This window comes from Heloderma suspectum, chromosome 2 (genome assembly GCF_057233095.1).
Source record: "Heloderma suspectum isolate Gila_16-S chromosome 2, 16-S_ref, whole genome shotgun sequence".
Taxonomy (NCBI): Eukaryota; Metazoa; Chordata; class Lepidosauria; order Squamata; family Helodermatidae; genus Heloderma; species Heloderma suspectum.
Window position 1 is genome coordinate 219,947,642 of NC_139459.1, and position 24,316 is coordinate 219,971,957.

General features: G+C 45.1%; 1 protein-coding gene across 2 annotated transcripts in view; it reads right to left on the minus strand.

Annotated features, from left to right (window-relative positions):
* Positions 1 to 24,316, minus strand: part of CASKIN2 (CASK interacting protein 2) — a 105,727-nt gene that overhangs the window by 31,768 nt on the left and 49,643 nt on the right. For both annotated transcript variants that reach the window (XM_084838070.1, XM_084838069.1), the window contains exon 3: positions 2,057 to 2,108. In XM_084838070.1, coding sequence (XP_084694196.1) covers positions 2,057 to 2,108 — 52 coding nt within the window. The remainder of the gene's footprint in view (positions 1 to 2,056; positions 2,109 to 24,316) is intronic.

Genomic DNA, 24,316 nt, shown 5'->3' on the forward strand with positions numbered 1-24,316 from the left:
CTACCCTTTTTCTAGGGCCCATCATGTTAGGGTCGCCACCCTGTAAAGGAACCTTTACAGGGCTTCTTTATCTGTAACAGCTGCACAGCAGACAGAAATTCAACTGACAGTGAGGGGGAACGCCTCCCTTCACTTTCGTGCAGGTATTAAAGAGAGTGAAGTGCTGTCAAAGGCCAAGGGAGCAAGACCAGCCCTCCCTAATCTGGTGCCCTCCATTGTGTTGGAGTACAACTCCCATCATCCCCAGCCAGCATGGCCATTGGCATATTAATTCCAATTACAAATTGGAATCATTAGGAATCTCGAATTCTTTTGGAGACACATTCACAGCAAATTACAATTAAAAGTGGGCAGGCTGATTAGCAGCATAGTGTCAGCTTCTGAAACGGGGGCTTGACAGGTCCAGGACTAAGTGTAGGACCCTGGAGAAATTCTGCAACATCTGCTAACCCCTGCACAGACCTGTCTGAGCAGCAGGATTGCAGACTAAACAGGGCATTGACACAAAGGATAGGGCCGGCCCTACCACTAAGTAGAGTAAGGTGACTGCCTCAGGCAGCAGATGCTGGGGAGCAGCAGCAAGAACACCCTGGCTGTTCCTCTAGAGCCCCTTGATCATTCCCTGGTGATGGGGGAGGATAGATCTATGTGTGCCACACGGCCTACCCTGTGCCCCCCTAAGCTAGCCTGCTGCTGCCCTCAGGCATGGTAGAGCACACTGTCCCATCCTTCTGTATTGAAGTAAGATTTGACTGCCAGTCCTGTTGGGTTCTGTACTTGGAATGGGAGGGCACCATCTTGTCCTTAAATACGCGAACTCCAAGGTAAATAGAATTGCAGCCTGAATGCCTGTCACAGTCACCTTAAGAGACACCAATGACATGTCATCATGACAGTCTTTGGACTGGCTCACCTTTTGCTCCCTCTGTCAACATTTGAACTCTGGGTCTGGTAAACAACTGGGTAGTTGCCCTGCTTTGCCATTATCTCCATATTTTGATTTCCTAAGTGCTACCTATTTATTCTTCGCTTTGTCCGTTCCAGGTCTCCACAGTTTAGTATGGATGGAAACTTTGGGAAATGAGTTCCTGTCAAGCTCCTCAACCACTCTTCTTGGATAGCCCCTTTGTACAGATGTTTATCTCAGACTGTGTCTTGGCTCAGAATCTGGTGTGTTCCTTGCCCTTCCAACTAGGACTCTGTCACAGGACTGAAGTCTGACAAAGCCACATTCACCTCAGCATCCATCTGAAAATCTGTGGGAGTTAGTTGCAATGTCCCAGTTAGAATAATTGGCCTGGGGAAGCAGATGAGGGTGGGAAGGCAACAACTGGGGAGCAAACATTTTGCTGTACATACATACAGGAATGGGGGAAACTAATATCAGCACTATAGGAAGAGAAATATAGGAACTCGTACCACTAGTTAATCAGCATTAGCTAAAGTGTAATGCATGCTATCACCTTAATCCACTGTGATTGCTTGTCAGTGTTCTGGGAAGCTATTGCATTTTTTCCCAAGAGTGGGGTTAGCAGATATTTTTTCTCATCAGGTAAGGAGGGATTGCCCCCCAAGTAGGTGGCTATCACTGCAGTCCTAAAATCACTGTTGATGCAAACTCTATCCCAGCCTTCCCCACTCTGGTGCCCTCCAGATGTTTTGGACTTCAACTTCCAACAGCCCCAGCCAGAATGGACAATGGTCAGGAAAGGTGGAGTTGCAGTCCAAAACATCTGGAGAGCACCAGTTTGAGAAATGCTGCTCTACCCAGGTATTTCAATGAGGCATATGTCTTGCAGTTGTTTAAGGATGTGGCTTCCTGCTCTAGTTGTGGCTTTGGGGTTCCCAACTTGAAGTGACTTGTCCAAGTTTACACAGGGAGTCATGGCAGAGCAGGAACAGAACCCACAGAGTGCCTCGGCTTGCAATCGAATCTAGAAGTCAGGGAGGAGGGCGGGAATAACTGTAAAACCTTTATCCCTTGTTGAGCAATATATTCACCATTCCCTCCCACTCATCAATGCCTTTGCCACTGTTTAATCAGACTAGTACATACCCATCTACATCTTGGTAGTTCACATTCAGCCGTTTAGTTGATCCCAAGAGTTCTGAAGAAAAATAACAAGAAAGAAGTGTGTGTGGGGGGGAATGCATCAGTTCAGGATACAGGTGATGGATTGTGGGATTTCTTTGGTTGAGTATAGATTTCAGATCAACATTCGGCAATATCTGCCACAGGAACCTGCAACTCTCTGTTCTGAGAAGCCTCTGGGGAGAAGCACTCTGGCTACTAATAATGGGCGGTCAGAAAGTTGTTTCAGCACACCATGTGAATCATACCAGAAAAGCTACTCAGCAGAGACATTCCTCTTGCCCAGTCTCCTGTCTTCAACAGTAGTTTGGAGCTAATGTTTGCAAAGAGCAGGACTATGATTGAGTGATTTCCATCATGTAGGCTGGATTAGCCATAGGAGACCTTAGATAAGGAGACCTCCTCAATGCAAATTCTCTTTTTTTGCCTCTCTGGTTGCTGACATTCACATGTTTCCTGGCTTTCTCAGGCAGTCCTAGGAACAGATCATCCTGTGAAATGGGTTTAGTTCCCCATGAGTTATAAGAAATCCTAACAGCAGCAGCAACAGCAGCAGCAGCAGCAGCTCTGGGCTCTCCTGCCTGAATATCTTCCATGCACAAGAGCATGAGGTTCCCTCTTCTACCCCCTCCACCTGTCATCGGTCCATCTCCCCAGACTGCCAGCTAACCTTGCTGTGCACAGGACAGTGCCTGACCCATCCTTTCAGCCTCTTCTCCTCTCCAACTCCTTCAGCATTGCCTTCTCTGCACCTTTCTCCATGGGCAACAGCCTGGTACCAGCTTCATCCTTTGTTTCCTCTTTCCCCAGCATGGCTGCTGCCAAACCATGCCCATCTCCAGAATCAAGTCAATGGGTCATGTAGCATCCACAGAACCGGGTGGGAAAAGTCCCGTTTCCCATTCCCATTGTGCAGTGGGTCAGGACCTTCATTCTGCTCCCATCCGGGAAAGCTCCCATTTTATAGAGTCTGGTGTGCCTAGAAAAGTGCAGAGCTGGGACATTTTGCTTCCACCTCTCTGCCACTTACCCACTGCCAGGGAAAAGCCCACATACCAGATGGCTGGCATTTTTGTCCCACAGGCAAGGGGTGGAGGGTCTAGAGGTTGTGAATGTGGCAATTGTATATGTCTGACATTCCATTCACCTTGCCCAACCTCCAGATCTTCCATTTTCTAAATACTATGGGGTCTGAGGAAGTCTCTACCAGGAAGAGGGAGGGACCCATCTACATTTCTAAACCAAGTATGCAAACTTAACCAGTTTAGATTCCCTCTCCCTTACACTGAAGCCAATTTAATTCTTTTCTTTCACAGAATAATGGGCCTTTCATTCTGTTGCAAAATAACAGGGGATCAACAGAAGGAATGGACAGTTATGGGAGGGAAGCACATGTATTACTAGTTTTAACCAATTTTTGGTAATATTTACATAAAAAACCAATTCAAAGGCATAGCTCCCCCCCCCCCCGCTTTTTTTTTGGCTGAATGCTGGCCTTTTGTTTTAATGGCTTCAAAAACATATTGGTACATCTTTTAGCATGTGTGGAAGGGCCTGGCCAAGGAGGTGTCATCATTGCTGCTGCTTCTGTTGCTCCAGAAGCCACTGAACTCTCATTGGCTAGCAATGGCCTTCATAATCAATATTATGTGATCCTATATGGCCTATAATATAAGGTGCTATGTTGGCACTGGCAACCATTTGATGTTAAACTCGTGGGTCAAGAAGACAGCAAAATGTCCCAAAACATGCTGGGGGTATATGACACAACTGCGTCATGCCAGTGTCAAATACCTTAATGAATTATCAAGTTTTAACAAGTAGTAACCCCCAAGTGTCCATTGAGAATGAAGATCCAATCAGCAATGTACCACAGAGATGGAATAACAAACACTCTGTGATCCACAGGATCTGCATTTGAGACCGCAGGCATGAGATGCGTTGCAAACATCATATTCATTAGTCAATTCCAGCTGCACCATTGGATTTCTGCTCCACCTGGAATCTACTTTGTGCTTTGCACAACTTTTTCCCACTTTCCCAAAGAATTGGACATGTAGTCTTGATCCTGTTCCATATTGCAGAAGGTGGAAGATATCATATCTTGTTAAGGCTGCAATAAGCACAATAATTAGGGAGTAAATCCCAATCGGTTCAGTGGGACTGTTTGAGTAATGCTTAGGATCATGCAAATCCTTTATGGTACTAAAATACAAGAGGTTTAATCAGAACTGAACAAGCAAACTTCCCAAACCAACAGTGTCTGTGGTAATGGCATGTACAAATACCATACATCCTGGACTTCTTGAAGAGCCAAAATGATTCTCAGATTAGTTAAAGCAATAGTGTTACACACAGTCCCTGTAAGGTCGACTGAGTTAAATGGAAGTAACATCTGGACAAATGTGCTCAGAATAGCAGACTGAAGTGATTAAAAAACAAACAAACACTACGTCCCTAATTCCTGCAATTCTATTGGGATTTTAATTCATATGGGAATTAAAACAATGATATCCATTAATATGAGTAAGAATAAATCAGCTAACTCAAAAACATGAGCTTTTTAGGCTCTTCCTATGATTACAGAGACTCCTCCTACATCACTGTCTGTCATCTATGTACACACACACACACACACACACACACACACCATGACTTTACTGGGCAAAGTGCAAGACAAAGAATTACAAGAGAGAGAAATAATGGTGGTGTAGCAGGCTCACAAGGGTGCAGCACAGGCACTCTTTTATTAGCAGGGACACTGATGTCATCTGACCCGCCCCAGACTTCCCTGTTCCCTCTGACCTTAGCTACAATTCTCAAAGTAGCTGGGGGAAAATAAATTTTCCCAGCAGCAATATATTGTTCCCTGTTCTAATGCAGAGTATGTTAGGCTGGTCTGATAGTCTTGAATGCACAATTAAGTCCCATTAGCTCTAGAACAGACTTGCTCCTGGTGGAGATGAAAAGTGCTAGAACTCATTCGTTGATATGGATCCACACAGCTGCCTGCATTTTTGGACTCTCCTTGGGGGCACAGCTACGGGGACTATCATGGTGAGCGCCTACACTTCAAAATTTACCACTACACCACCGGAGGTAATAGATGGGCAGGAGAGGAAGAAAGATTAATGTTATGCTCTAAGAATATAAGCAAACCATGGTATTGTATCTACACTTCAGTAAAGGATGAAGGAGTAAAGCTGTAAGAGTTAATTAAAAAGTATTTTTGAGGAGGGATTCAGAGAGGCCTTGTGGTTTAGATGTTCTGGGAGAACATAAGAACAACCTCGTTGGATCAGATCCATTATGGTCCATCTAGCTCAGCCACATGATAGCTGCACTTTTAGTTATCATCATGACTAATAGCCATCCAACAGATCTATCTATCCAATATGAGTTATCCAATCCCTTAAAAAGAAGAGTCATTTATGTGAACAGCCATCACAGCATCTCTCAAAGGGCTCCAATCAGCAATGTACCACAGACAAATGTACCTCTTTGTCTTACAAAGAGGATGAAATTCTAGAGATGAGGACCAGCAATGGAGAGAGGGTGCAAATGGAGCAAATGAGGGTGACAGAACTGAAAGAGTAAAGTCTCAGTGATGGGGGAGGGGCAACGAGGGAGTGAAAGAGAGAGGGAGGGTGAGAGAAAAGGGAGATGAGATGGCTTTCAACATGGTATCCTGCTTGTGAAGTTCCAGGGGATGTCTGGCTGGCTCCTTTTTGGCTTTTGTTCTGATTTATCCAACAAGGCAAGTCTTACATTCATAGTCCACAGAATGAGCAAGGTGGATAAGGGCACATCTGCACAAGTGCTTATTTGGGAGACTGGATGTGCCCATTCAGTCCATGCAACTTCCTGCGGGCCATTTGTGCTGTGGGCTCCAGTTGATACTGGTCTGCTGCTAATCCAGTGCGATGGCTGGGGGTGACGGCGAGACCAGTCTGGTGTGGTGTGGGCACAGCTGGCTTCATAGTCGCGGTGACAGGATGTCCTAGAAGAAAAGCTACATGCCTTTTTTCAGTAATGCTTCTTGCATGTCAGGTTAGCGCGAAGAAGGGTGAGAATTTCATTTCAGCTTTGATGAGAATTTACCAAAATTCACCCCAAATTCTCCATATTCCAGACAAAAAGAACTTGAACTTTTAAAAACCAGATGTGGGAGAAACCGAAACTGACAGATTCGCCCCTCCAGGCCCAGGGCTTTGAATGTTTAGCTCTTAAAAGTCTGGGTTTGAATCTCTGTCTGTGCAGCCATTTTAGTGCTTAATTAGGGTTGCCACATCATTTTTCTGACAGGCTCGTCATCTTTAACAGCTGTATGTCAGGCAGGCACAATATGGTCTTCTCCATGTTTGGGGATAGCTGTACCTATTGAATTTGGCTGGTGCAAGTGGATGAGAATTTTGTTCCAGTTCATTTTTAATAAGAATTTACCAAAATTTGGTACATTTTGCATATTCAGGAGAGAAGGAACTTGAATGCAGGAGAAAGTGAAACAGACAAATTTGCCCATCCCAAGTTAGCACTGCACTGGAACTCCAAATTAAGAGCAGTAGTATGCTAACCCTAACAATTGAATTACTTTGCACAGAGGTGCGTGTGATAAAAGGAAAGCCTGCAGCTTGTACCACAGCGAATGCCTTGCATCCCTCCTCGTCCTCCTCCTCATTGGCACTGATAAGGTTTTCAGCTAGATTTTCCCAGGCTCACTCTTGTGAATTTGGTGTGATCTGCATTCAGATGTTTTCCAGTTCTTTGGAGCATAGTTTCTGTCTTGCTCTGCTCCAGTTGCCTGGAAGACGCTGGCTGGGATAAAAGATTGCATTGCATAGAGGAGGGAAAGCTTCAGGACCCCCAGTGAGGAGGCAATGGAGGCTGAATGAGAGGTGGGCTCATTGACATATGCAAATGTGGGCTGAAAAGAAATGGTGTTTTTCCTTGGGCTAATCAACATGTTTTGTAAATAGATATATTAATGCAAAACCATTTTCAAGGAGCTGATTGCACAAGGGTGCATAACAAACTCAACTGACACAGTCAGCCTGCTGGAGCAGAAACTGGGGAGGTCTAAATGGAATCAGAATAATTACATCTTTTAGAATGCAATCCTATGCCTGTTTAGACAGAAAAAAAGTCCTACAACTCCCAGCATTCCCGAGCCAGCCATAGAGGCTGGGGAATACTGGGAGTCATAGGACTCTTTTCTGTCTAAAAAGGCATAGGATTGCACCCTTAAGGACTTTTTCCGTCTTCAAAAGTGCTCCTCAGTCACTCATGCTGAGGATGTGACCGGGTAAAACCGGCCTGTTCTTCCTCTATGGATCTGCTCCCAGGGGTTCCTCTCCAGTGAGACCGACATTTTTCCTTCTCCTATTCAGCAAAGAGCAATGGAACCCAGGTGCTAAAACCTAAGAAAGTTTTATTTGGAGAAGACTCTTTCACATAAGCAGCCTGGATCCTAATGAATCAGTCTGAATGCCAGCCAAGAAGCCTGCAGGATTGGCCATAAGGAAAATGTGAATGCCAGGGGAAAGCTTCACCAGGTGAATTTCTGCTTATCACCCAGCACAAAGGTACAGGAGCCAAGCCAGGAAAAAAGGGAGGCTTCCAGCAGAATGACTTGGGTTGCTTGAGAACCATTTCATGTGCGCTTATGCAAGGGAGGTGGGCAATGGAGCAAAAAGCAAGAGTCAGGGCTGCCTCAGGCAGACCTCATACTTCTGAACTATTGGCTGGGTAAGCTGGGGATAAGGAAATTATTCAGCCCAAGGTTGTGAAGATCCTGTAGCCATAAGCTGCCCACTGGATGATCAAAAGGAACTTCGCAGCTACAGAGTTACACTATTTCAAGTACAACAGGCTATGAGGAGGTCACCCCTCTGGCTGTTTCTATTGCATGAAATGCAGAAATTCAAAAGGTACAGCTTTCGCTAGCATAGAGAAGCAAGGATGGGAAATGCCATGCCTGCTGAATTTCTGTGAGTCATTTAAACATTAAGTGTCCTGAGCCTTTGTCAGGAAGCAGTACCCTTACATTCCTGTGGGCTGCCTGCAACATTGTAGTAGACAGAGATTCCTTATTGATTATTTGTTATTCAATATGGCAGTGGACATTGGATAGGCAAAAGCAGCAGAGAAACCCTAGAAGAGAGGTGGGGCCTATTACACCTTCCCCAATGCTACACAATTACAGATCATGGTTCCTGAAAAGTGCTGTGCTGCTTGGTCATTTAAATGTTCCTTACAGGCGTTAACAATATTGTTATAACTTCAGTCAGAAAAGGGCTATGTGCATGTGGGCCTGGAGTTTTTTTTTCCTGGGACTTTCCATCAAGGCTTTTGAAAATCCTTGATAAACATGAATTAATGAATGAAAATTTAAATCCCTCCTGGGAAAGTAAGACACAGAATTTGTCCTCATTTTACTGGTAGGTAAACTGGGACAGAAGGGGGAAAAATGAAGAGGATGAAATGGTTTGTTTCAAATCACAGGAAAAAGTCTAGCTGGGGGAAATGAGGACAGAACCCAGATGTTGTGATTTCAAGGACTATATGTAATATTCTCCAGGAATTTGTCCAACTCCCTTTTAAAGCCATCCAAATTGGTGGCCATCACTACATCCTGTGGTAGTGAGTTCCATAGTTTAACTATGTGCTATGTGAAGAAGTACTTCCTTTAATCTGTCCTGAATCTCCCAGCAATCAGCTTCATGGGATGACCCTGGGTTCTAGTAATTTGAGGGAGGGAGAAAAATGTCTCCCTATCCACATTCTCCACACCATGCATAATTTTGCATACCTCTGTCATGTCTCCCCTTCCCCTCCTTTTTTCCAAGCTAAACAATCCCAACTGTTGTAACCTTCTCTCATCAGGGAGGTGCTCCAGCCCCTTGATCATTTTATTTGCCCTTTTCTGCACTTTTTCCAGCTCTACAGTATCCTTTTTTAGGTGTGGTGACCAGAACTGTACACAGTATTCCAAGTGTGGTCGCACCATCGATTTGTATAGGGGCAGTATGATGTTGGCAGTTTTATTCTCAATTCCTTTTCTAATTATGCCTGACATGGAGTTTGACTTTTTTACAGCAGCCACACACTGGGATGACATCTTCATTGAGCTGTCCATCACAACCCCAAGATCTCTTTCTCGGTTGGTCACAGCTAGCTCAGATCCCATCAGGCTATACTTGATGTTGGGATTTTTTTGCCCCAACATGCATCATTTTACACTTGCTTACATTGAACTGCATTTGCCATTTAGATGCCCATTCTCCCAGTTTGGAGAGATCCTTTTGGAGCTCTTCACAATCCCTTTTTGTTTTAACCACCCTAAATAATTTGGTGTCATCCACAAACTTGGCCACTTCACTGCTCACTCCTAATTCCAGATCATAACTCATTATTTCCAATATTAAGAACTTTGGTAAAGTAACAGCTACAATCATATATATTATAACAGCACTCCTTTTTCTTTCTAATGTAATACATCTCTCCCAGAAGAGTTGTGAGGTATTGGCGGTCTTTAGTTCCTATTTCCTTTATTCACAAAAGACAGAAATGGAAACTGAGTTTACTTTATAGTTATTTTTAAGACTATATTTTGAAATCTGCTGTGAAACCCCTTTGGGGTTATATGCTGGTACATAAATCTAAGTAAATAAAATAAAATATCACTGGGTTTATAAGAATTAGCAACTCAACCCTGGCAAGCATAACTTGTTACCTAAAATGCCAGTGCTTCAAAATACTAGGTAAAATACTAGCATTTTTTCTTTGGCAATAGGCAATAGCAATGTCAAACTGCAGTATGGTTTTGTTCTGGTCATTTTCATCCAAGGCGGTAGATAAAATGAAAAGTTACACAGCGACTACAAATGTTTGTAGCTGTTGTGCATGGACACTGGTAGCATATGATGAAGCAGTTGTGTGAATGTCCATCATGCATGCAGACTGTCACATGAATTAGCTTTCCGCACGCTACTGCAAGAGGGGTTTGTATCCTCACAGTAGCGAGCAGAAGGTCCATTGTGTGTAAAGTTCAGTGTGTAGGATCCGCAGTCACAAAACTTCCTCAGTCCTAGGGATGGACAAAACTGTCAATTTCAACTTCACTCAGTTGATCATTTTTCCATCCTTAAAGTACATTTCATCCCATTTCCACATCAGCTTGAGAATTTGTTTGTTAAAAGCCAGCACAAAAATTTGTACGTATTTTTGTGTGCATTTCTCCTACGATATGCATTTTTTGTATGCATTCCAAAAATTTTAACCTACTATAATGCATTTTATACGTTATTTTCATTTATAAATGCTTTTTGTGTGCCCTTTTCTCTAATATACACATTGTGCACAGGTTTTTTAACTGGAGAACTGCATCGCAAAATTTGGAAAAGCACGAATATTGAAGAACAACAGCATTTCAGTTCAGGTATTGGTTTGGGAAGTGCAAGTTAGGTAAGTTTGCATTAAAATGTGAACCACACAAATTTCCTCCCCATTCCTCCTCAGCATAAAATATTGGTGACCACACCCACATTTATCATTGGTCAGGGAGCATATAAAATACTGAGATCATGTCTTGAACAGAGTCTTCCTCCTCTCTCTGCCTTGCCGTATACTTCAGCCAAACAGCTGTTAATCTTGCATCCATTTCCATTAGATGAGCAGGGATTGGGAGGAACTCACGGAACAAACCAGAAGAACTGTGGAACAGAAAGGCCAAGAAGTGAAGGAGAAGAGCGCACACCTGTCTGTCAAACTCTCAAACCCATGACGAAGCTTTGGAAACTAAAAAACAAACAAATCCAGCTTTACACAATAGGCCCAGGAGAGATGGACAGCTACAACTGTGCTTTAAAAATAACCCTGGCTGCGGCCACCCCCTCCCAGGCTACACTGTTGGCCCAGCTCAAAATGAAGCATAAGACGGCAGCCATATACACACTTATGGGGGAGTAAATCCCATTGAATTTAATAGGACTTACTTCTAAGTAGTCAGATGTAGGATTGCACTGTAAATAGGCTTGCCTGCAACCAATATGTCCCTACTGAATCTTCAAGGTTGCTTACTGGTCCCAAATTCCGAATGGCCGCATATTTTAGGAGCAACGCATCTAAATTCAGGCAAACGGTCATCCAGACATTGTTCTCACAGCAGATTGCAGGAGCTCCCTCTAGCGGCAGAAACGTTAATAATTTGTGGTGTCATTTTATTTATTTATTTTACCCCCAAATTATTATGCTTAGCCTTTGGCTGCAGCTTCAGAGCACATCAAATTCCAGCCTGACGGTGGCTGACATTGGCAGTCGGGAGGAGATATAATGGTGCACCATGTGTCCTTTTGCTCACACAGCTGTGGACAAAAAGCCCAGTGATGCTGCAGTGTCATGAACCATCGTGAGACCCGTAGCTGGGATTTTCAGATTCTCAAACAGGCCAACTGTACATTTAATCACAGCACAGAAGGAAAGCCTTTCCTAGCTTTTACTTCTCTGGGGGTGAGGGGGGGAGAAGCTCAGTCTGTTAAAAATTCTCCCTTCTGCAAAACTATTAAAGGCACAGCTGCCTCGCGCCCGGAAGCTGATGCCGCCGTACAGCTCCTAAAGCTATGGCACAAGCTCACCCTTCAGTAGCAAAACCGGAAGGTGGAGGAGTTTTAAGTATACTTTCAAGGCTCTATAGAAGCAGTGGGAGTTTAGCACAGAAGAGGGTTACAGCTGCAAAGCTCTGTCTGATAATAGCCGGATGACAGCCCAGTCACATCTGAAGTGTGGGGAAGAGCTGCCCATTCAACTTTGTTTTCTTTGTATGGCTTCATCATTTACATTCCCAAAGTGCCCATTTGCCATGTACATTTCTCTGAAAAGTGGGGTGGGGGAGAAGAAAGAAAAAGGAAGGAGCAAGTGGGTAGTACACCCCTTTCGTTTCCAGCACCCCTGGGATGAACACAGGGCTAGTCCGTCCTCATATCTCTTTCATAGGGGTAGCAACAGCCAGAGCAGGAAAATCCCACTCTTAATACTGTAAAACCTCAAATGAACAGGCCAAAGTAGAGAATCCCCTTCAGGAACAGGGTAAGGTAGAGACCCAAGATGGTGAACTGTGGGCCTTGTGCTGTGGTATTACTGGATGTGGCTTCAGTTTTGTTCCATCTCTATGTTGGAACATGTGGAAGTGGGCATGAGCTGCTTTGCTTTGCAACAGAATGTTATTTTTCCATGTGCTGTTCTGAAAATTGGGAATAGAGATTGCAAAGGCTGATTGCCTCCCCACCCCCACTCCTGCTGCCCCAAGGCAGTACCTTGCTTGATCCTTTCCCAGCTAGAGGGGCCAGATTCACAAAAGGCACGAAAGCATCTTGGGGTCTCTAAGCATCAGTCTCTCCCTGACCGCCCCCCCCCCCGAACTCCCTTCTGCTCACACCCATCTGTCTTTTATTGCTTCACAACAGACAAGGAACAAGGAACCAAGAAACGCCAAGGACGGTGATGTCATGGTCTGCAACAATAGCAAGGCCATGGAGCACAGCCTGTGGCGGAGAGTCCAGCTCCCACTCGTCTTCACTCTGCTCCATCCATATTACATAGGAATGGAGAGAGGGAGAGGCAAAAGGGGGAGGGACGCGGGCTTCTTCCTTTCAAAACTCCTAGGCAAGGCGGTTTTGTTCTCACATTCATCCGGCCAAAGGGTTTAACTGGGATTGGCAAGGGAAGGAGATGAAGTGAGGTCTCTTTTCAGCCTCCAGAACTTCCCGATTCAATCTCAGCAGCGGGTTTGTTGCTCTACTTAGGGGATTCCTTATCTGCAATTCAGCAGATAAAGACTGTTGGGCTTGCTTTTGGAAATCCATCATCCAATCCCTGATCAGTTCTGAGCTCACTGGGTGGTCTCTCCACCTCAGTTGACCAATCTGTAAAATGGAAACTGTGCAGTACAATGACTGAAGTGATGGTGAACATGAATGTAGAGCATAGTTGTATACTAAAGGGCACTAATAATATGGAAACACAAAAGTGTGTGTGTGTGTGTGTGTGAGAGAGAGAGAGAGAGAGAGAGAGAGATTGAGAGAGAAACCCAGCCCAGCACAAGCATCTGGAAGATAACTATTCTGTAGGAATTTCACTTGAGGGTGGTGATGGGGGACATTGTAGTCCTGTACAATCTTTCCCCCTTGAAACTTTCTCTCAGTTCCTTGCATGCCAGCCCCTTGCAAGCTGTAGGCCACCATCATGGTTGCTCACTTTTGTGTTCATTGCCCTGCTCCACTGTGTACATCAGGAGTAGATAACCTTGTGACCTCTAGATGTTTTGAACTACAACCCCCATCAGCCCTCGCCAGCATGACCAATGGCCTGGGAGAATGGGAGCTGCAATCCAAAACATCTGGAGGGCGATGGGTTACCTAATCCTGGTCTGTATGATACAGGAAGCATGGCCCAGAACAATAGATTCCCTTTCACCATCCCAGTGACCTCCTCCATCCCAGACCCTGCTGTGCTGAGCAGGCTCCCATGGAGATATTCTGGAGTGTGGGGCAAAAAGCCACAGGATGGGCCTTTTGTTGATCACATTCCTTCCAACTCTGCTATTTGAGAGGTGTGGCACTGACCTCTAAGACCACAAGGCTGGGCAGGCCTCTCCCTGGGAAGCGGCAACAGAGCCTGAGGCTTGTGTATGTTCCGGTGAGTGACCCACAGCATTCTGTGATGTGGTTGCCTGGTCTTTCCAAGGGACGTCACAGTCCTCAGCTGGTTGCCTCTAGCTTCCCAGAGCCAGTTATCCAGCTCTGTCTGAACCCTGTCCAGGCCAGATTCCCTCTTGGTCAGAAAGAACCATGCTCAGAGCCAAGAAAACATTCATACACATCCAAACTCCAGAAGCATAACTGGAATCCCAAAGAATTCAGTACATCCACATATGAAGTATGCCTCATGCTTGCTATGCTGTGATATTCCAATACACACCAGGTTCATAGAGTAATAAATGAGCCTTGTATTGTAACCATAAAATGGCGATGTAGGACAGGAGGAAAAGGATGATGGCAAGGAGGAGAGCAGCCATAGAAATAATGTGTGGAAGAGTGCAGTTACTCGGACACTGTTTTCACCAACATCTTAAAGTGCTGTTCATATCTGGAGGCACTGGGACTCTGCCAAAAAGCCAGTTCTGTGATCAGGAAACCAGAATTTGCAATAAATGAATTAGCCATGTTTGCACAGTTATCTTGGGTGGCCAGGTGTCCTCTTTTATAGGGCTGGCCTCTATCTGAAAGCCTGTCCGGTCTAATTGCGATTTAAAGACAAAGAACCATCAGAACTGTTCCCCACCAACAGTGAGCACCTGGACAGCAGGCTGAATAGGCAGATGCAGAGGTCACCTGGTCACTATGGTGAGATGTACTGTGCTTCTATTTAAATTATAATAATTATTTCTAAATTTGCATCTCTCTCTCTCTCTCTCTCTCTCAGCATACACAAATGTTATGCAAATCAGTCTGCTTTGGACCTCTTCTTTGGTGATGCATTTCCTCTTTTTTGGTGATTTGTAAGTGGCCACTCTATCTGCAATCCTATCCACACTTACCTAGGAGTAAGTCCCACTGAATGCAATGGGACTTACTTCTGAATAGACATGTCTAGGTTAATTTACAAATTTTATTAGGATTGCAAACGCTTCCTTTTCTTTCTTTTTTCTTTTCTAGTGTTTTGTCAAAGACTCCAATGATAGATGGGAGGGAAGCATAAATCACACTGCATTTGTGGAGAAATAGCAACTAGAACTCCCTTGGCCAAATTGTCACCTCTGACTCTGAGAGGCACTACTACCCCTGGTTGCCAATCCAGAGGTAAAAGAGGATGTGGAGGCAGCCGCTGTTCAAGGAATGCCTCTTAGCAACAGCCCAGTTTGAGGGAAGTTGAGAAATGGTCTTGATCCTTTATCTCACACGGCCATTTCCTTCTCAAAGTGGCCATCTTTGCTCTGAATCGTAAGCTTACATCACTCCAGGTGACATTTCTGGGCAGAACAAGGAATATCCTTGGGCAGAAGCCAACATGTCCCAGAACTTCATCTAAAAGCCTTCTCCAACCTGGTGCCCTGGAGGTGTTTTGGACTTCAACTCCCATCAGCCCTAGCTGGCATGACCAATGGTTAGGAATGCTGGAACATGTCACCCAAAATATCTGGAGGGCACGAGGTTGAGGAAAACAGATCTAGAGGCATCTGTTGCAGTCAGCATGGTGAAGCTAAGCCAGTCACAGTCTACTTAGTACCTGGATGGGAGACTGCCTGGGAACCATTCATAATATACCACCTCAAGTTCCAAAGGTAAAAGGTAGAAGGTAAATGCAATAAATAGATGAGTCCTGTGACTTTTAAAGGAAAGCTTGTGGCTGCTTCTCTACTGGAGATACAGGACTAACTGAACAGTAATACATACTCTTAGGACAGCATCTGTTCTTGGAACAGGATCATGCACGTCCGACTGATTATTCAAATATAATGGCCATATTTTTAAAGCCTATGATTTGAATTAAAAGTATGTATTTCTTGCATTGTATGTCACATTAGCTATGTTCACAAGAGATGTAGCTTCCAGAAATAGCTCAGGGACTAGGGAGTCCTTGACAATAGGTAGGCTCCAAAACGAAGGGGGTGCGGAGACACCATCATTCAGCCTGCCATACCTGCCTTCTCTGCCATTTCCGTGCTCGGTGTTGCTAGAAAACTGCATCTGGCTCCCTGAGCTGCTATCATTTTGTAATAATTTATCTTTGTCCATCAGCACAGAACAGCCAGGTGTCAAGGACCGCCAGCTATCAGCTCTACCCAAGTGTTATCATGTTGGCAGTTGGGGTGTGTATTCTTCTGCCCATTGATTGTTGAGGGGAATTCAGGACCGCAAACACTTTGCCCACGTTCCCAGAGTGAACTCTTATTTACCTCCCCTCACAATATTGCATCGTTGCCAAAGGCGGGCATGTTTTTGCTTCACACTTGTGGCACAGGCAGGGCAAAATGGGCCGTTGGCTGGTGCTGTGCGGGCATGCTCAGCAAAGTGAGTCACGCTTCACTCTTGCTGCCAGCTGCCCCAAAGGCTAACCTGACACTTCTGAAGATGGGTAGTGTATGAGTGGGGGAAGAGACCATAGTTCCTCGTCAGATCCTTGGGGGGGAACCCAAGTGTAGCAGGTAGCAACATTTTGTTTTTTTAAACCAGCTATTTCTAGAACTTGGAAGCTAAAGAGTTTTCAGTCCGCCTACACAGCTGAAATACTTGATTACTAACTGAAGTGAACAGAACATATTTCTCCTTAGACACATTTGCGAAAGCTCCGAATTCTCATCTTGCTGCCACACCCCACACTAGCCTGCTGCTGGCACCAAAAACAGATTGTTCTGTACTGAGGTACACCTGGTCCTGTCCTCCGCTTTCTCCCACTCACTAACAGCAGGTACTGAGGGAGAAAACCAGGGATCAACCTCAACTTGGGCAAAAGGCTCTGTTGTTTTGAAAACTCCTGCCCACGGCCGGTGTACCATGTTTGTGGGATTAGGAAAGAAAGCGTTGGGCCCCAGCCACATTTCTGCTCTCTTACAATAATAACAACCACCTCAGGCAGCTCCTTGCAGACACTGAGGCCCCCCTCTTTTCCGAAGACAGCTTTCTCAGGGTGACTGGCAGGGTGAATGTGCCCACACTTGACTTGTGGGAGGAGCTCAGATGGCTTGATGGGGACGAGGGATTCCAGAGACAAACATGGCAGCGGTCCCAGCGGACTAATGAGTGTGCCCGGGGAAAACTTGTTCTGAAGAGTGCCAGTGCGGATCAAGCCTAGCTGAGCTACAAGCTTCTTCCTGAACTCTCCAGTTTCTTATATGTCTGTCTTGACTGGGCTGTAGACAGAGTGATGACATGTTCCCAGCCCCTGCAATCACTGGAAAATCCACTGCAGGCTGCAAACCGCATAAAAATATAGCATGTCAGAGCCAAGAGGGCAGGTCCCTCTTTTTCCTATGGGCTTTGTTTTACTCTAGGATTCCTTCTTCTGAAATCTTAAAGCATGTACCAGGAATTGTGCATCACTGCTCCCTCCTTTTCTTTTGATCTGCCTACTCCGCAGCCTGTTCTGCCTACCTCGGCAAGCACAGCAAGCCTGAGTCACCGGCCTTTTTGTTTTGGACTGCAAACCGTGGTTAGTAATATTGGTGGGATCCTGCTGGTGTTACAACTCCCACTTGGATTCTGTTCCTAACCATGCACATTGGGTGCATAGTTTGAAACAGAAACGGAAAGGGCTGCAAAGAGAGGCAAGTGGTGTTTCTCCAGTCCTCCTGCAACCTGGGATCCTATCATGGTTGTGTCTGAAACACTGCAGGTCTGTAGCTTGTTTTTACACTGGATGATGAGTCCCAGTGCACAACCAAGCCATGTGGTTGATGTGGCATGCCCTGGGAGATCTCTGTGACTGCATGGCGTCTGCAGTGGCGGCACTGGATGGGCTTCCATGCCTAATGGAACAGGTGCATGAACTATCAACATCTTGCCTTCTAAAACTACTGGCTCCTGATTGCACAGTCACAGATGTAGCGCCCCATGGTGATATGTAGTGCCCCAGTCCCTAAACACGCTGGCTGAAGACCATCTATGTTAGGGGTAGGGAACTGTCCCAGCTCTAGGACTGGATTCTACTTTGGAGAAGCTCTTGGGGGACACATTCCACTGGTGGCAGGGCCAAAGACAAAAGTGGGCAGAGCTGAAAAATCCCTCCCCCCATGGTTATTGATTTGTAGCAGGAAACATGTATACTCAGAAATAAGCGTGATTCTATGTCAGGGTTGGGCAAAATGTCACCCTCCAGATGTTTTGGCCTACAACTCCCATCATCCCTCTGTGCTGAAGTCTTTACTTCCTTTGGCTCTGGTCACCAGTCCAAGGCCAGAAGCATACACTCATATTTATAAGTAATGGTGTAATGGTCCGTGCAGACTTCCCCAACCTGGTGCCCTCCAGATATGTTGGACCTGCAACTCCTGGGAATTATGGTTGGGGAGGGCTAGGATTTACTTAAATTTCACACAAGGCAAAGCCAGCCAATTAATTTCTCATCCAAATCACCCCAAATAAAATACATTCATCAATGAATATGTACCCTGCCCAGATGCATCCCAAATCAGTAGTGCTTCTTCAATTACTTTGCAATGATATGAAAACATGCAAAAATGCTAGCAGGTTTTTTTTTTCCCATGAACAATTTACACACACAAACACACACCCTAAAAATGGCAATGTATCCACCAAAATGGAAGTCCAAAGTTTTTACAAAATGCTCTGGGGGGTATTGCGGCATGTGGGGATTTCCCTTGAACATCACCCCGCCCCCACATGGCAATTAAGCTAAGGGGGGAAAATGACACCAGTGGAAATTCAGGGCTCTGGGAGTAGACCTGGGCCCCAGGCCTAACTGCCTCTGGTGTTAAACTAAACTGGGGAGACCCAGCTCAAATTCAGCCATGGATATCCCTGGGTGAATTTGGGCCAATTGCTCGCTCAGCCTAACCTACCTCACAGGGTTGTTGTGAGAATAAAAGCAGGGGTGGGCAGCAGACCATGTATGGTGCCTTGAGCTCCTTGGAGGAAAAGTGGGATGTAAGGGTAGTATGTAATTAAGTAATGAATACAAACTGACGCTATCCAGTGCTCAGCTGTTGTAGCCCATCCCACAGAGCAGATGCTGTTTCCCTTGTCTCAGTCAGGCATCCTCCTGATCTGGCCATGCAGCAGCGTTTGCCAACAGGCCCTTGAATCTGAGCTGTTGCTGGCTCAGAGCGGCAGCAGGAGCAGGGGCAACACCGGCTGCCAGGAAGCAGTTAATTCCAAAAGGTGGCATGAGAAAGGGCACGTGTCTTTGCTGATGACCTTTATGAGTACAAACCACTCCAGTGCACACAGGCTCTGGGCAAACAGGATTGGGGGGGGGGGAGGCTCCAGTGAGCCAATAAAACCGGCTGCTGAAATTAAGTCAGTTTCAGTCTTGCGCAGGACCTACCTGAAGCTACGTGCCGCTTGTCTACAGCCAGAGGCACAGAAGCCGAAGCGGAAACTGTTCAAAACAACGGCTGTGAAGTTTTATTGTCCCCAATATCTCCCAGGAGAAACTGAACCTTAGCCACCTTGGGGCTACAAATCATTAATCTCTATGCTAAATCAGTTCAATAAGCACCGATTAGAACTAGCTTTTAGGGGAAGTTTGGGTTATTATTTGTTATCACTGTATTATTTAAACTGCTTATATACTGCTTGATATCATAAGATCTCCATGTGGTTTACATAAGGCATACCTAAAATAGAATATAAAAGCCAATATAAAAATAATATAACATAATAAATACATTAAAAATACGTTGGATTGGGGTGTTTGTTGCTGGGGTCAGAGTTGTAAAATGGTGTGTGGTTTCTTGATTCAGCAATGCATTGAAGCTAATTCGCCCTCTTCCCTCCCCGCCCCACACACCAACTCCCACAACAAAGGGATCTGCCTGTATTGCGTCAAGAGCAACGGTTAATTAAATATACAAAAATATCACCTGTAATGAGATACTGTAATATTTACTTTAATTACATAATTAATTAATTGCTTCAAGGCAAGTCAGCATTGTAGAACGTCTCATGATGGTACTTAAGAGGTTGCCACAGGCGTTCAGAAGAAGAGTACAGAGTAAATTGGGAAAGGGAATAAGGAAGGTGTAAGAGAACAACACTCTTGATAAAATAGTGGGTACAGAAAAGGCAAGCCAGTGTCAAGTAAACAAAAAAAAAAGTTATATGTTGATAACACAGATCAAATATTTGACAAAAGAAAAATGTGGTGCATGTATAGTGTTAAGCAAGTGCAATCCTATGCATGTTTAGACAGAAAGAAGTCCTATAACTCCCAGCATGCCCCAGACATTTTTCTGCCTATATATGCATAGGATTGCACCTTAAATCACCCTGCGCTAATGAAGATCATCCAGAAAAGATTTGAAGTGCTAGCTGTTTAGGAACACATTAAAATGACCTATGTGTTCCACAGGTGTATTAGGGGTAACCCAGCTGTAGAAGCATCCAAGTGGTTGGTTTGGGAGCACTAATTTTAGGGGTGCAAATGAAGCAGTGTGAGATCAGAGTGTTGTGCCCAGGATCCCTTGTGACATTGCAGCATCTGCTGCAGCATTGCAAGGGATTCTGGGATGCACCTTCTGGATCATGCAGGGCAGCTTCTTGAGAAACAATTGATATTTGTTATCAGTTAACACAGAGTAAATAAGCAGGATCCTGCAATTTGCAGTTTGCTGTGGTTGTAGAATTTGCCTTTCCTGCTCATACTTTATCTTATTTATGTATTTTTGCGCATTTATATCCTGACTTTCCTCCACAGAGCTCAAGGCAGTGTACATGGTTCTCCCCCTCACCTTCATTTTATCCTCACAGCAACCTTCTGAGGTGTGTCAGAGATATGCCTAAACTGGCATGGAACCCAAAATGATCTACTGGATGTCTTGTCTTCAAGAGCACAGTTAGTTTTGTCCCATTCAATTCCCTTCCCCTCCTGCCTGAGTCCAAAATACTTGCATAATCTATAAAGCGTAAGCAACGTTTCTAAGATGATTTATGAGTGTGGATGAATTTGGTTTTCTTCAGCTGGCTTCAGAAATAGTTGGAGAAGGAGGAGCAGTTGGCAATTTGAGACCATGCAGAGAACATTCCCTGCCTGACAAGAGGAAAAGCTTTAGCAGGCCTGGTATGTTAACGGGTGATTCCTGTTTCCCCTTTAGCTTTCATGGGGGTTGAGATCAGTCAAACCGAATCAAGTTTTTTGAAGAGATTAGGAGGATGAGCAGACAAATGCCGGCAGGCTGTTCCAAGCTATTCAGTCTCCATCAGCACCTTCTGCAAAGCCTAATTGTAAAAGGGAGGGGAGGGGGTAGAGCAGGAAGAGAGAAGATGCATTTTCAGTGGAACTGTGACCAAAAATAATGGTTCTCACCAGCTACTGTTGCTCCTCATCCTCTTTCTCATCATTGCTACCGCTTGCATGCTGGACAGACAGAGAGCCTGTGAGCAAGCAGGCAGGGGCATCTGCTCCTCCTCCTTCTCACCATCACAGGTGTCTGGGCCAGAGTGAGAGGCAGGTGAACAATCAGGTTGCCATGATGAAAAGGAGCAGCAAGTCCAGCGGCCTCTTGTCAGCGGCCCCTGCTAGGATGTGAGCCCTTGGCAGGTGCTGGACCATGCCTACCCTTGACGCCGGCCCTGGTTCTCAGGCAGCCCAGCGGCATCTCTGCCATCCCTCTCTTGGCTGCCTCCGTGGGGAGCAATGGGCCACCGTAGATTCCAAAGCAGAGCAGGAAAGAACCTCCTGAGCATTTCAAAGAAAGTGACAACACACAAGAGAACAATGAAAGGAAAGAGGAACTGGAAAGTTAGACTCCCCTCAGCCAGGAACAGGGGACGACACACCCTGCCCACACTGAAGTGGTCAGTGCCATTATCAGTTCAGTACAGAGGGCACAGCTCCATGGCAGGAGGGGAATCCAGAGGGTCGAATTTGTAATGGGCAGAAAAAAAGGCCTAGGGCAGTATTACTATTGGGAAGGACAGACACACAGAACATAGCAGTGTGAAGAGGGTTACTCCATTACTTCGGGTTCAGTGGGTTTTCTCTTGTATTAAGAATGACTCCACACTTTGATGCTGTAACTGTGTTTGCCACAGGCATACCAGGGTTACACCCGTGTTTCCTGCGAAGTGTGAACTGCAGCTATACGTCCTTAAATACCTGTGTATGCTATAGGGAGCTGTAGTTTACAAATAATGGGTTGGATCCAGATTTGGTAATACTTAGAGTAAATTCCCCCTTCATGGATCACTGCCTTGTTGTGGCGAAGGGACTTGCATAACTCAGTGAAGCCATAAACTATGCCGTGCAGGGCCACCCAAGACGGACAGGTCATGGCGGAGAATTATGACAAAATGTGGTCCACTGGAGAAGAAAATGGCAACCCACTCCAGTATTCTTGCCAAGAAACCCCCATGGAACATATCACAAGGCTAAATACCATACAGTTGCACTCATTTCACATGCCAGCAAGGTTATGCTCAAAATCCTACAAGCTAGGCTTCAGCAGTATGTGAACCGAGAACTACCGGAGGCAGACAAACTAGAGATCAAATCGCCAACATTCTCTGGATCATGGAGAAAGCAAGAGAATTCCAGAAAAATGTCTATTTCTGCTTCATTGACTACGCTAAAGCCTTTGATTGTGTGGATCACAACAAACTGTGGGAAATTCTTAAAGAGATGGGAGTACCAGACCACCTTACCTGTCTCCTGAGAAACCTGTACGGGGGGGCAAGAAGCAACAGTAAGAACCGGACATGGAACAACCGATTGGTTCAAAATTGGGAAAGGACTACCACAAGGCTGTATATTGTCGCCCTGCTTATTTAATTTATATGCAAGGTACATCATGAGAAATGCCGGGTTGGATGAATCACAGGTTGGAATTAAGATTGCCAGGAGAATTATCAACAACCTCAGATACACAGACGATACCACCCTAATGGCAGAAAGTGAAGAAGATCTAAAGAGCCTCTTGTTGAGGGTGAAAGTGGAGAGTGCAAAAGCTGGTTTGAAACTCAACATTAAAAAAAACTAATATCATGGCATCTGGACCCATCACCTCCTGGCATGTAGAAGGGGAAGAAATGGAAGCAGTGAGAGATTTTATTTTCTTGGGCTCCAAGATCACCGCAGACGGTGACTGTAGCCATGAAATTAAAAGACGCTTGCTCCTTGGGAGGAAAGCTATGGCAAACCTAGACAGCATAGTAAGAAGCAGAGACATCACCTTGCCGACAAAGGTTCGTATAATCAAAGCTATGGTTTTCCCAGTAGCAACATATGGCTGTGAGAGCTGGACGATAAGGAAGGCTAAGCGCCGAAGAATTGATGCTTTTGAACTGTGGTGCTGGAGAAGACTCTTACGAGTCCCCTGGACTGCAAGGAGGTCAGATCAGTCAATCCTAAAGGAAATCAACCCTGAGTGCTCATTGGAAGGACAGAGACTGAAGCTGAAGCTCAAATATTTTGGCCACCTAATGCGAAGAGAAAACTCCCTGGAAAAGACCCTGATGCTGGGAAAGATTGAAGACCAAAGGAGAAGGGGACGGCAGAGGATGAGATGGCTAGATAGCATCACCGATGCAATGAATATGAACTTGAGCACACTACATGAGAGAGCGGAGGACAGGAAGGCCTGGCATGTTATGGTCCATGGGGTCATGAAGAGTTGGACACGACTTAACGACTGAACAGCAACAGAGTAAATTCATTGAAATCCATGGGACTCAGTTATAACTTAAGTCCTATGGCTTTCAATTGGTCTAGTAGGGTGGCCACTTATGAATCACCCCCCCAATTGACATAAATTTGCATAACATTTACATATGCTAATTGATATGTAGAGATGCAAATTTAGAAATAATTATTATAATTTAAATAGAAATACAGTACATCTCACCATAGAGTGGAAGACTGTGACCAGGTGACCTGTGTGCCTTGCTCAGTCGGCTGTCCAGGTGCTAACAACTGTTGATGGGCAACATTTCTAATGGCTTTCTTTTATTTTTAAACTGGAATTGGACTGGACAGCCCTTCAAAGAGAGGATACCTTCAAATAGAGGACTGTCCTCTGTAAAAGAGGACACCTGGCCACCCTGATAGCCTGGCTCCAACCCAATACATTTTCAATAGAGATCTGCAAGAAATCAAACTAAAAAACAACAAACACCAACAACCTGATACAGGCTAGCTAGCATGCCATAGGCTAGCTAGTTTAAATTCTTTACCAGAGAACTGTAGTCAAAACTGCTTCAAATAAGACTCACAAATTGGATCAGGTAACTTTAAAGCCTGAGTGTTAAGGAAACTAGATTATTGATTAAGGAGGCAATGCAGCAGCCATGTTCCCAAACTCTAGGAGGCCTCCACATGATCACCTAGCATGGACTGGACTATTTCCACCTCCACACATTTTCATCACTCTTTTGTTCACATAAAGAAGCATAAAGGATGAAAAACAGGCTGCTTCTACTGCTCCAAAGAGTGTTTAGATGGAAGACTGGCAATTCTAATCTGTGACTGCGATAATTTGCCAAATTAATAACTCCG